Genomic DNA, 14,636 nt, shown 5'->3' with positions numbered 1-14,636 from the left:
AATATGCTTTCCAATAATTATTACAGATTATCGGCTTTCAAAAAAGTGTTCCAGTATCAGAGTCCAGAGTGCCAACCGTTACACTATGCAACCCTTCTATTCCAGTATCAGGATTGCAACCTTGGTTATTGCCGTATGTATTGTAATCGTACTTATTACTTTGCTAGGTAAGTGAATTTTAATCTTTGTTCACCTAAGAATTACCAAGAGAAAACTTCTTGATAATTTTTCTGTTTTTTACAGTTCTTAATAATTTTTTTTTATTTCACCAATTGAGTTAAACAATAGCCTTATAGACTGAGATCTAAAAATTTTATTGTGTAAGATAGAGGACACATTATTGCAAATTTAATTAGATGACCAGAGTCTACAGAAATGAGAACCCAATTGCCACTCATATTGTGCTTTAATTTACATTATAGCTAGGCCTGTTATCATGTGTGTACACACACACACACACACACACACACACACACACACACACACACACACACAGTGCCAAAAATGTGTACACATTTTAATAAAGGAAAAAACTATTAAAATTGTAATTCTCAATGTATACCAATAACAAAAGATAAATACAAGCGACATTTGATCTCTGCAATTATAAGAGGTGCTCAAAGTGGTTACCATCAACATCCAGACACTTCTGACTACAGCAAACTACTGCTTGAGCAACGTTGACCAAAGTGTCCACTTGTATACATTTTTTTGGCACCATATATATGTGTGTGTGTGCATGTATGTATATATATATGATGTATGTACACATACACACATATTTATGTGTACATATATATCACAGAAATTGCATTTTCAATTAGTATTACTTCAAAGTCATTGTGCAAAGGTCTTGATGGAGGATATATGAAAATAGAGTAGTCGCAGTCTATGTGTATGAAATTTTTTTAATGCTTGAATATTGGCCAAGATTTCAGTATGTATTCTTTAAACAATGTATTAATTAGGATGTAGGCTAAGATGATATTAAAGAGAAAACAGGACCAAAGGGAAAAAAAAAACCATGTTGGCTTACAAAACATAGATTCCTTTGACCTCTCAGTAATCCTGAGATCTGTAGGTTCCTATCTTCCATTACTCTCTAGGATATCATTGGCATCTTCAGGATCTGACCATCAAGCCTATGTTTCCTGAAGGACAAGAAAAGAGTGCATTGAGGAGAGATGCTCAATCTTTTAAGGTCTAGAACAGAAAGTGTCATATATTTCTTCTACCCAAGTTTATTTGTGGAAACCTAGTAACAAAGGCATTTATACATAACAAGGAGTCTGGGAAATGTGAATTTTTATTACATTATTATAGAAGAAGGAAACAGATTTTGATAATTTACAGTCTCTTCCAAAACTACATATAGTTTTATCTTCTAACCCTGTTTAAACTTTCCACAAATTCCCAGGAGAAAATAAGACCTGCTCTTTGAAATAAGGAAAAATCATCTTCACTTATTAACCATCCAGTGATTAAGGTCTCTTTTTTCTTTCTCTCATTTCATTCTACTACATAGAGACAAAAATATTTATTCAGAAAAGATTTTCAGAAGCAGATAGGTCAAGAACTTACAAACATTGATTATGAATGTAATGTTCTTGGTTTAAAATGTACAGGAAATAAAAAATTAATAACAAATTTAAAAATCATCCATAATCTACTATAATAAGTATATTCTTCCAGATCTCCCTTCCAATATTTAGAATTGTTGAGGTGACTTTCTTTGTTTTGTTGTTTTCTATTGTGGCAAAATATACATAACATAAAAGTTACCATTTTTTAAATGTGCAATTTAGTTGCTTTTAGTATAGTCACAATATTGTCCAACCATAACCACTATGTTTCAGAACTTTTTCATCATCCCAGCAGAAACTCTCTACCTAGTAAACAATAAATTCCCACTTACCCTTGCCTCAGTTCCTGGTAACCATTATTCTACTTCTTTTCTATATCCTCATATGAGTGGAATCATACAGTGTCTGTCCTTTGATGTTTGGCTTATTTCATGTAGCATAATGTTTTCACGTTTCCTCCACTTTATAGCATATATTAGATTTTCAATCCTTTTTAAGGCTGAATAATATTGCATTGTGTGCCTATACTATGTCTTATTTATCTATTGATTTATTGAGGGATATTTGTGTTGTTTCACCTTTTGGCTGTTGTGAATATGCTGCCATGAACATTGTTGTACATGTATCTGAGTCTGCTTTTAATTCTTTTGGGTATATACCTAGAAGTTAAACATTGGAATACATGTTTAACTTTTTGAGGAGCTGCCAAATTGTTTTCACAGTCATTGCCTCACTTTACATTCCCACCAACACTGCATAAGGGTTCCAACTTCTCCAAATCCTTGTCAATTTTGTTTTTTTGTTGCTTTTATAGTCACCATCCTAATGGGGATGAAGTTGTATCTCATTGTGGTTTGGGTTTGCATTTCCCTAATGATTAGTGATGCTAAGCATCTTTTCTTGTAATATTTAGCCATTTTTATATGTTCTTTAGAGAAATGACTATTCAAGTCCTTTGTGCATTTTTAAAATTGGATTATTGTTCAGTTGTATTCTGCATAATTCCTTATCAAATATGATTTATTTTTTTTCAAATATGATTTTAAAATATTTTCTCCAATAACATGGGTTGTCTTTTCACTTTCTTGATGGTGTCCTATGAGGCACAAACCTTATTTATTTGATATAGTCTGATGTATCTATATTTTCTTTTGTTGCCTGTGTTTTTGATGCGATATTCAAGAAATCATTTCCAAATGAATGTAATGTAGATTTTCCCCTGTCATTTCTTCTAAGAGTTTTTATGGTTCTAGCTCTTAAATTAAGTTCTTTGATCCATTTTAAGTTAATTTTATATGTTTTAATGTAATGGTCTAACTTCATTCTTTTGAATGTGGATATCTAGTTTTCCCAGCATTGTTTGTTGAAAATACTATATTCTCCTAACTAAAGGTCTTAGTACTCTTGTCAAAAATCATGTGTCTATAAGCGCGAGGAATCTTTCTGGAATCTCTATTTCTTCTATTGGTTCTTATTTCTGTTTTTATGCCAATGCCATGCTTCTTTTTTTTTTTTTTCAACTATAGTTTTTAGTAAGTTTAGATGTCGGAAACAGTACAGGTGTTCATTGAAAAAAAATCTACATATAGGTAGACCAGCACAATTCAAACCCATGTTGTTCAATGGTCAACTGTATAAATATCATGCAGTACTTTCTTTCTGTCTGGTTATTTGACTTAGCACAATTTCCTTCAGGTTCATCCAGATTGTCACAGATGGCAGGATTTCTTCCTTTTTTAAGGCTGACTAGTCCATCGTATGTATATACCTAGAGATAAATCATTCTTGATATGGTATATTTTTCTTTATCCATGCATCAATGGACATTTAAGTTTTGCCATATGTTAGTTATTGTGTATAATGCCATACTGAACAGGAGAATGCAGTGATCTCTTCAAGATAGTGCTTTTTTTAAAAAAAGATTTTTTATTGGGGAATTGGTGGAGGGGAACAGCGTTGGGGAATCAGGAAAGGGGAACAGACAAGTTGCTGTCCTTTTATTCTTCAGTCTAGTTGTGGAAGACGCCGCTTCACTGGCCCATGTTGGTATTATCATTGCGCTTTTCCCGGGTGAGGCAGATTGGTTGCTGGCCCCTGGATGGCTGCTCACGGCGGCTCTTGGCAGCCATGCCGGCTGTTGGCCGATTGCGGTAGCTTAAGGCAGTCCACTGCAGCAGGGGCTGCAGCCTACGCCATCGCCGGTGACTCATGACAGCCCAGCTCCAAGTTGAGCTGTTGTTCACCATCTTAGCTGTAGAGGGTGCAGTATCACTGGCCCTCATGTGGGATCCGAAACAGGGCCTTGCTGCTCAGAGCTGCCATCCCAAACCAACTCTTAACCAATGCACCACTCTGCCGGCTGAAGATAGTGCTTTTATTTCTTTTGGATATATGCCCAGAAACAGTTACTAGATCATAAAATAGTTCTATTTTTAATTTTTTGAAGAACCTTCATTCTGTTTCCCACAATGGTTATCATAATCTACATTCCTACTAATAGTGTACAAGGGTTCCCTTTTCTCCCCATCCTTACCAACACTTATCTCTTTTCTTTGTGATAAGTGACATTCTAATAGGTGTGAGGTTATATCTCATTGTGATTTTGATTTGCATTTCATTGATAATGAGTGATGTTGAGTACCTTTTCATATATCTGTTGGCCATTTGTGCCTTCTTTGGAGAAATGTCTATTTAGTTCTTTGCCCATTTTTATATAGGGTTTGTTTTGTTTTTTTGGCATTGAATTATATAAGTTCTTTACATATTTTTTATGTTAATGCTTTATCAGATATATAGTTTGCAAACATTTTCTTCCATTTCATAGGTTGCCATTTCATTGTGTGTTTCCTCTGCTGCAAAGAAACTTTATCTAGATGCCATCCCATAAGCTATTAGTTTGGTGTAACCCCACTACTTTGGTTGTGATGCCTGCTCTTTTGGTGCCATATCCAAAACAACATTTCACATATCAATGTCAAGAAGCTTTTCCCTGATGTTTTCTTCCAGCAGTTTCATGATTTCAGGTCTTATGTTTGTCTTTAATCCATTTCAAGTTGACTTTTATATATGGTGTGAGATAAGGGTCCAATTTAATTCTTCTGCATGTGGATATCCAGTTTTCAAAACACTATTTATTGAAGAGATTATTCTTTCCCCGTGTATGTTCTTGGAACCTTGTTGAAGATTAGTTGACTGTAGATGTGTGGATTTATTTCTAGGCTCTCTATTTGTTCCATTGGCTTATATGTCTGTTTTTATGCCAACACTATACTGCTTTGATTACTGTAGCTTTGTAATATATTTTGAAATCAGCAAGTGTCACTTTGGGTATTTTAACAATGTAAATTCTTCCAATCTATGAACATGGGATGTCTTTCCATTTATATGTTTTCTTTAGTTTTCTTCATCAATATTTTATAACTTTCAGTGTACATGTCTTTCACTTCTTTGGTTAAAGAAGTTGGTTAAAATTGGTTAAAATTATTCTGAAAATTTCCTTTTTGGATAGTTTGCTGTTCATGTATACAAATGTGACTGGTTTTTGTATGTTTTTATATCCAGCATCTTTGCTGAATTTGCTTACTAGTTCTATTTTTTTTAAAAATGATTTTAGGGTTTTCTACATATATGATCATGTCATTTGCAAATAGAGATAATTTTACTTCACCCTTTCTGATTTAGATGATCTTTATTTCTTTTTCTTGTGTAATTGTTCTGACTATGACTTCCAGTACCATGTTAAATAGAAGTGGCAAGAATGGGCATCTTTGCTTTGCACCAAATCTTAGAGGAAAAGCTCTCAGTTTCCCCCCATTGATTATTATGCTAACGGTGTGGGCTTTTCATATATAGCATTTATTATATAAAAGTAAGTACCTTCTATATTTATCTTGTTGGGGGTTTTATCACGAATGAGTGTTGAATTTTGTCAAATGTTTTTTCTGCATCTATTGAGATGAACACATGTTTTTCTTTTCTTCTGTCAGTCTGTTAATGTGGTATATTACATTGATTTACCATTCTTGCATACTAGGGCTAAATCACTCTTGTTATGGTATTAAACCCTTTTAAATAGCTGTTGAATTCAGGTTGTTAGTCTTCTGTTGAGGAATTTTGCACTTATATTCAACATGGATATTGGCCTGTATTTTTTTCTTGTGGTGTCTCTGTCAGGCTTTGATATCAGGGTGATACTGGTCTCATCAAATGAGCTTGAATGTGTTCTATTTTCTTCTCATGTTTGGAAGAGATTAAGAAGGACTGACATTAATTTTGTTTGAATGTTTGGTAGAATTCTCCAGAGAAGCCATCTTTCTGTCTTGAGAGTTATTTTTGATTCCTGAATTAATGTAATTCTTTGTTATTAGTCTGCTCAGATTTTTTATTTTTTAAGATTCAGTCTTGGGCCAGCCGAGTGAGCGTTGGTTAAGAGCTGGCTTGGGACACCAGCTCTAAGCAGCAGGGCCCGGGCTCGGATCCCACATGAGGGCCAGTAACACTGCCCTCTACAGCTAAGATGGTGAACAACAGCTCAACCTGGAGCTGGGCTGCTGTGAGTCGTCGGCGACGGCGTAGGCTGCAGCCCCTGCTGCAGTGGGCTGCCATAAGCTACCTGTGTGGCCGGCAGCCAGCGTGAGCGGCCGGCAGCCACTCACAGTAGCTTATGGCTGCTCACTGCAGCTTCACTGCAGCCTATGCAGCCATCGGCAAATCACAGATACCCAACTCCAGGTCGAGCTATTGCTCACCATCTTAGCTATAGAAGGCGCAGCATCACTGGCCCTCATGTGGGATCTGAACTGGGGCCCTGCTGCTCAGAGCTGGCGTCCCAAGCCAACTCTTAACCAACGCACTACTTGGCTGGCCCTAGTTTGCCCTTCTTTTAATAGTTCCTTTAGGTTTAAAATAAGACTATAAGATCTTTATGCTTTTTAAATGTAAGCATTTAAAACTATAAGTTTCTCTCTTAATACTACTTTCTAATTCCTAACACTTCCCTTCTAATTCTCTTATGTGTATATTCTATAGATATTTTCTTTTTGGTTAACATGCTAATTACATACAATATTTTAAATTTATGACAGTCTAACTTAACTTGATAGTAACTTAGCTCAATCACATACAAAAACTGTACTTCTATACAGCTCCATTCTCTTACCACAATTTATGTTATGGAAATTATAAATTACATCTTTACACATTGTATTCTGACTGACTTAGGTTTATAAATGTCTATGCATTTATCTTTTAAACTCTGTAGAAAATAAAATGTGGAGTTACAACCCAAAATTCCAATAAAACTGAATTTTATAATTGTTCACTCATTTGCTGGAGATCTTTATATCTTCATATGGATTCTACTTATTGCCTAGTGTTATTTTATTTCACTCTAAAGAATGCCCTTTAGCATTTCTTTTATGGCGGGTCTAATGATAATCAACTCAGCTTTTGTTTGTCTGGGAATGTCTTAATTTCTCTTTCAATTTTATAGGACACTTTTTCTATTTTGTTAAAATAATTTTTAAAATTTTTCAATTAGAGTTGACATGCAATGTATTAATTTCAGGTGTACAACACCATGAGTAGACATTTATATAACTTACAAAGTGATCACCCCAATAAATTCAGTACCCAAGTTATCATACTTAGTTATTACAATCTTACTAAGTGAGTCTCTTGTAGGCAGCATATGTAAGGGTTTTGTTTTCTTATCCATTCAGCCCTCCTATGTCTTTTGAATGGAGTATTTAATCCATTTACATTTAAAGTAATTGTTGATAGATATGTGGTTATTGCCATTTTATTTTTCAGACTTTTAAATCTTTTTCTTCTTCTTCTTCTTAAAGAAGTCCCGTTAACATTTCTTGTAATACTGGATTTGTGGTGATGAACTCCGTTAGCTTTTTCTTGATTCTAAATGATAGCTTTGCTGGGTAATCTTGATTGTAGATGCTTGCTTTTCATCACTGAATATTTCTTGCCAATCCCTTCTTGCCTGTAAAGTTTCTGTTGAGAAATCAGCTGACAGTCCTATAGGAGCTCCCTATTAGGTAGGTAAACACATTGCTAGAAATGTCAAAATTTTCTAAAGTCATATGAACCTATAATGTAATGAAATTTGGTGAATATCAGAAATAGTTTAATAATTAATCCAAAGTTACATATTTTATATATGGTAGAGACAAGATTCTTTCTAACCTATTCATTTGAATCTGCTAAAATTTACTCCTTTTTAAAGCAAATATATTTTCACACAAATTTATAAAGTACTTCTGTTTTTGAGGAATGATATATTAATTAATATTGATTTTACCATCTGATATTTCATGGCATATGTGTAATTATTTATATATGTGTGTGTGTGTGTGTAGGTGTGTATGTGAGCAACTTGAAGAAAAATACTATATTTTTTCTGTACCCTTAGCTCCTAGCTCAGTACCTGGTACAGGGTAAGTGCTCAATAAATGATCCCTGATTTTAAAAGTTTCTAGCGTATTATCTTTTCAAATACTGTTTTAAATACCTGGGATTTATTTTCCAATTTTCCAAGTTCTCTAACCATACTACCCAAACTAATATTATGGTTTTTTCTTTTAAAAGTTAGAAAGAGGCTGTAGTCCAGTGGTTAAGCACATAAACATTACACCACCAAACTATCTGGGCTTAAATCCCAAATATGTAAGCATAAGCCATAGAAATTTGGGAAAATTACTTTACCTCCTGTTTCTAATTTCTTCATCTGTAAAATGGACATGATAAACCCACCTCATAGGGTAGTCATGATGCTAAATCAACTAATATAATAAAGTACAAAGACCAGTGTTTGATATATAATAATGTACTTAAAAGACTTTTTTTTGGTTATTTTCTGCATATTTCTGTAAGACCATTATGGCTGATGTTTGAAGAGCTAATTTTCTAATCCTTTATTATTTATTTATTTATTTATTGTTAGTTTTTCATATTATTTTGAGTGAAAACTTATTTTGGGATCTTAGTACCACCACTCAGCATGATGTGTCATGTAAATAAAACTTCCTAATAGTCTTTACTTTTGCCAGTGAGTTTTGTCCTTATTTATTCATACCACAAATTTTGAAATCTGTGATTCTGCCCTGTGGTGTCAGTAAGATGTTGTGGAGCACCTTTTAGTTGGAAAAAAGTCAGCTTTCTAGTATCTGAGTTGCCAAAGGCAATTAGTGGACAAGACATACTAAACTCACACTTAGCTCTGTAGTGTAAATGTAATGGAATACATTGTAAATTTACCATATTAAAATGCTGTTAGGATTAAACAATTGAATGCACATATAATAATTATTTCACACCTAGTAAAAATAACACCTTCAAAAATTGTTTGCTGCTATTTGAATGACCACAATCAACATTATCACCATCATTACCATCCCTAATGGACATGTTATAAAGTTACAGATAAAGAAATGATAGAAGAGGTAATAATTAACTTATCTTGGTCACTCTAAGTTTAAAGATTTCTCAGTGTGATATTTGCTCAGGGTCACCCATGGACAGAAACCCTGAGCAGAGTGATTACTCATCACTTTCTCTACCTAAACTTGAACTTTGCAAAACAAATATTAAGAAGGGGAAAGACAAGTTCGAATTTGGTCAATATGTTTATCATTTGGTATGTGCAGCAGTCTCTTGTCTAATCTGTCATAGCTAGGAACAAAAATTTTATTTTACTTCCATGACACACATGCTGCATGAATAAGAACAGATCAGATGGTGAGAGAGAGAGAGAGAAAGAGAGAGAGAGAGAGAGAGAGAGAGAGAGAGAGAGAGAGANAGAGAGAGAGAGACAGAGAGACAGAGAGACAATATCAAAGCCACTAAGTGCCTCTGTAGTCACAGATATATTATAGTCTTCTCTTCCAGATAGTCTAGCATGTTCCAGCCTTTATTTTTATTGTTTGGCAGATATAGCCAGTTTTCCTAAACAAAAAATGTCTTCTTGGATCACATATCCTAGAAGCAGCTTACAAAAATGACCTTATAGCTGGAGACATGCTTGCACTGCATCTAACATAAACCAAGATACAACATACAAAACTACAACAAAATTCTTCTCAATCCCACCCCAACTTGAGTAGTAACCTAAAATTAACCCCCTGTTACTGTATTCACAGGCAATATCATAACAGGCCCTTTAAATCCTGTTTACAAATCTTAGAGTCAGGAATACTCAGAATATTTCATGTTTTCGGTAATACTTTTATGATTCTCTTTATACTTTTATGATTATACAGAGGGTGATCTATCCTTGCCATTCTGTAACCAAAAATAGAATGTTATATGTTGATGAAGCAAATACAAAATAAGATTATATAGATTTTAAATCAACAGTACCTATTGAATAAAGAAAAAAAAAAGGAAGAACCAGAAGAAGGCAATCTTTTTGTTGTAAATACCTCAATATTAATCAAGAAAATGTTCCTGAAATACATTTTAAATGTATAGCCCTCATTTCTTTAAATAACCATAAGATCTTAATTGGTATTTCAGGCTGCCTTTATTACCCATACTATGTTCCTCTTCCTTTCAACTAGCACTTTAACTGGAAAAAGATTACTCACGAGGAGCCAATAGCTAGTCATCCTCTAATCTGGCCCTCATCTTTACAATACTTGAGGTAGGAGCAGTGATAGCACAATAGGTATACACAGATTTGAAGAAAGGCAAGCTGCTTTCAGGTATAATCCCAGAAATACACACTTCCTCTGATAAGCATTATATGATATCTGGCTTGCGGTGAGTCCCTTAGAATACATATTTTTCTGGTGTTATGTGATTAGACATTCAGAATACATCAGTGATTATCCATAGCTAGGAGTTGTTTCTCATAAGAGGCAAACCTAAGGGGCCTCCATGGAAATTATGCTATGAGGACAGAACTTTCTGACCTGCCACAGACACTTTCAGAGCTGTCAAGTTGACAGAAGAAGATGGTCATAGAAGCTGAACAGTCAGCTACTAGCAGCTCAGTGAAGATCATCTGGAGATCCTTTTCTTGTTTTCACCCCTCAATATATGGGAAGTGTATCAGAAAAGCCTGACAATGGAATATTGTTAACTTCAAAATATAGACATCCTAATAAAATTTTCTTAATCAAAGGAAGCTCCTTAGTGGAAGAAAGCTCAAGATATAACTACTTCTTTCATTCTCATGATACTACTTAGACATATATCTGACCATATCATCTCAAGAAACTACTCATAAAAGTTATCTATACCCTGTCTCTCATTTTATTTACTAAGGCATCTAGAGTATTTGAAGAACTACCTGTTCTCTAAGGCTGATCAAATGTTGATATTGATATATCTGACATTTTATGGAATGGTAACATTGTTGAAATCCAAGGAGACCACTACTTGACTCAAACTTTAAGGCTTTATCAGCTCCTTCTTGAGCTCATCCACTACTGGAGGCAATAGTTTGAATCTCAGGTTTGCCATTTGCAGTGTAAAGTGTTCAACAACTTTCAGCATCATATTCTTCAGTTGAAAAATGATAATAATACATTTAGCATTTCACAAGATTACTGGGAAATATATTAGAAAGTACTAGGTAAGATATACAGGAAAATATAAAAGTAAGTTGTTTTTATTTTCAGCAACTGGAGCTAAATTCCATCAAAAGTCATCGGAATGTTTGGAACCTGCATGCCCGGACAACTGGATTGGTTTCCAAAGAAAGTGTTTCTATTTTTCTGATGACACCAAGAATTGGACATTCAGCAAGAGATTTTGTGAATCACAAGATGCTGATCTTGCTCAGGTTGAAACCCTCCAGGAACTGGTAAGAAAATAGTTCTGGCTACAATTAAAAAAACAAAAATTGGCCCTACCAAAACACTCTGTCATTCTATGTGAGAATATAGGCTTAGAACCTGCCTATACATAGATTTTTTCAGCATAAGGAAAGAGGAAAACAGCAGGTGCTGTATTTTGCAGTAGGCCATGTATAATTACCTTAACATTCATGGGAGAAAGATGGCTAGTGCCTTCTTTGAGTTATGAGTAAGAGCTGTGAGTATAGGAATTATAATATTAGAGGCAGAAAAATAATTTTAAATTTCTATGAAGTTAATAGCATTGCTTCAAAATAATCTAGCAGGGAAGATGGTGGAATAGGAAGCTCTTGAAATCTGGACTTCCATGTAAAGAACTATTGAATCAGCAGAAGCACTCTAAAGTAATTTGGAGCTCTGGAGTCTAATTGTACACTTGCAGCATTCAAACGAGAACATGATGAGTACGTTGCTAAATTTCCATTAATCTCAGTGAATTTCAGCCTTTCCACTCAATAATGGTTACCATTCCTCACACCCTATCATAGCAGGGAGCCATAGGGACTGCTGTCCATGTTCAGCATATGCTTCATGTTGTTGGACCTATGGTGGGTGAAGACCTTTCTCTCCAAATATTGGAGTAATGTGTTGTTATTTTTTATTGCTGAGGGGTAGACACAGAAGCAGGCTGCCACCAACTGAAGTGGCTTTCAGGTGATTTAAAGAAATAGTATTTATTCCCCACCCCCCACCCCCCTTTGGGAGCCAGACGTTTAACCAAATCTTTAGCAGGTAATTGGCTAACAATAGAAATAACGGAACAGAAATTTCCATGACTGCACATAACAGGGAATACACATTTTGCAAAAATTGTTTGGAAAAGTGACAAATCAATGGCTCCAAACCTCAATAATCAAATTTCAACAGTCCCTGAAGAGCAAGAAAATTAGATTCCCAAAGTTATCACAACAAAATATTCAAACTGTCCCAGTCTAAACTAAAAATTGAAAACATACAAGAAATAGGAATGTATAGCCTATTTGCAGGAAAAAAAAATCTGACAGAAACCATCTTTGTGGGAACCCAGACATTGGAATTATTAGTCAAAGATGAAAATTCTACTATCTTGAATATGTTTAGTGAGCTAAAGGAAACTATAGACAAAAAAACTGACCAACATATGGAGACTAATATATGTAGTATTGGAATCACAGAAGGAAAAGAGAAAAAGAAGTAGAAAAAATATTTGAAGAAATAATGGTTGAAAACTTCCCAAATTTGACGAAATAGATGAATATACATGTCCAAGAGGCTCAATGAACTCCAAATGGGATAAACTCAAAGAGAAACAAATTGAAACAAATTATAGTCAAGTTGTTGAAACCCAAAGAGAGAAGTTTGAAAACAGAGAGAAACAACTAGCTATGTACATAAGATCCTTAAAAAGATTAACAGCTGATTTATTCTGAGAGACAGTGGAAGCCAGAAAGCTGTGCAATGGCATATTTAAAGTTCTGAAAGAAAAAAAAATTGTCAACCAAGAATTCTGTATCTGGCAAAACTATCCTTCAGAATGAAAAAGAAATTATGATATTTCTAGATAATCAACAACTGAGTAAACTAGTAGATGTATCCTACAAGTGATAATAAAGGCTGAAATGAAAGTACTTAGTAACTCAGCCAAAAGAATAAAGAAAACTCATAAGGGTAACCACACATAAATATAAAAGCCAGAATTACTGTACTTTTGGTTTACTTTGTAACTTCTCTCTTTTCATATACGATTTAAGAGGTAAATTCATAAAAAATTATAAATCTATGTTAGTGGGTATACAGTACATAAATGTGTAATCTATGACAATAATATAAACAGAGAGGGTTGGAGACATATAGGGGCAAAGTGTTTGTATACTATTGAAACCAAGTTCATATTATAAAGTAAGTTATTATAACTTTAAAATGTTAGCAATCCCCAAGGAAACAATGAATAAAATTACTAAAAACTATACAGAAAAGGAAAGAAGGGAATCAAAATGGTTCACTACAAAAAATTCAACTAAATACAAAAGAATGCAGATATAGCTGAAGTGAAGAATTAAGAAAAACATAGAAGATATATAGAAAACAAATATCTAAATGGAAGAAATAAGTCTTTCTTTAACAGAAGTCACATTAAATGTAAATAAATGGATGAAAATATCCTATTAAAAGGCAGAAACAGGCAGATTTTAAAAAAACAAGATTCATCTACATGCTCTCTATAAGAGATTCACCTTAGATATAAGGACACAAAGTTGAAACTAAAAGGATGACAAAAAATATTCCATGTAAATAGTAACCAAAAGAGAGCTGGGTATATTCTTGTCAGATAAAATGGACTAAAGAAAAAATAATTTACAAGAAGCATGGAAAGACATTGTATCTTAATAAAAGTTTTGATATAGCAAGAAGGTCTAATAATCATAAACATATATGTACTGTTGGGAAGATCCCCCCAGGAAGAATCAACCTAAGACAGGCCCTAGCTGCAAGATGGCTAGCTAGCCCACGACGGGTAAGATTCTATTCCTTGAGGAGGACGCCTAAGACAAGCACAGTCATACCGCGATGCCAACCGCAGCCTCATTATCATTATTTGCCTTATTAATAAATAAAAAAGGGGGAGAATAGTCTCTTAGTAATATTATAAATAAAAAAGGGGGAGATGTTGGGAGCCAGCTGCGCCTCAGTGTCTGACATGGCCAAGCACACTGCCGCTGTAATAAATTCTGAAGCTCTGACTGAGAAACAGATACTGTTTTATCTCTTAGAAAACTTATATTCCCCTTTAGACACCCAATAGGGTGAAGATCTGACTCCCCTCCCGATATTGATTATTTTATTTACCTTAATCAACTTAGTAACTCTTGTATATTACTATAATTCTATTTTATACACTAAAAGCAGTTTTAGTCACACTGCTAGTCTCTTAGTAATAGTAAAAATATATACCCTGTGAGTCTTGAGATCCTGTTTAGCTAGTAGTGTTTAGGATAATTGCTGGATAGCCATGGGAACCATTCTTTAGGCTATGATGTAGGAACTCAGCTCTAGCCATATAGTAATTATAGGTCAAAGATTGAAACATAGTTAAGATAAGTATAGAACAGGTATAGCTGTACCCTGTAGCATAAGAATTGTTAGGGTGTGTAACTCTGAGAAAAATAGCCTATATGGAAAAATAACCCTGGGAAAATAACAT

At 34.2% G+C, this 14,636-nt stretch overlaps 1 protein-coding gene across 2 annotated transcripts in view; it reads left to right on the top strand.

Moving 5' to 3' along the window:
• Positions 1 to 14,636, top strand: part of LOC109377198 (C-type lectin domain family 2 member D-like) — a 38,898-nt gene that overhangs the window by 7,169 nt on the left and 17,093 nt on the right. For both annotated transcript variants that reach the window (XM_019633467.1, XM_019633466.1), the window contains exons 2-3: positions 27 to 167; positions 11,219 to 11,403. In XM_019633467.1, coding sequence (XP_019489012.1) covers positions 27 to 167; positions 11,219 to 11,403 — 326 coding nt within the window. The remainder of the gene's footprint in view (positions 1 to 26; positions 168 to 11,218; positions 11,404 to 14,636) is intronic.

The sequence above is a fragment of the Hipposideros armiger genome, unplaced genomic scaffold (genome assembly GCF_001890085.2).
Source record: "Hipposideros armiger isolate ML-2016 unplaced genomic scaffold, ASM189008v1 scaffold_1321, whole genome shotgun sequence".
NCBI classification, from domain to species: Eukaryota; Metazoa; Chordata; class Mammalia; order Chiroptera; family Hipposideridae; genus Hipposideros; species Hipposideros armiger.
Note: the sequence above shows the minus strand (reverse complement) of the source record. Positions and strands in the feature narration are given on the sequence as shown.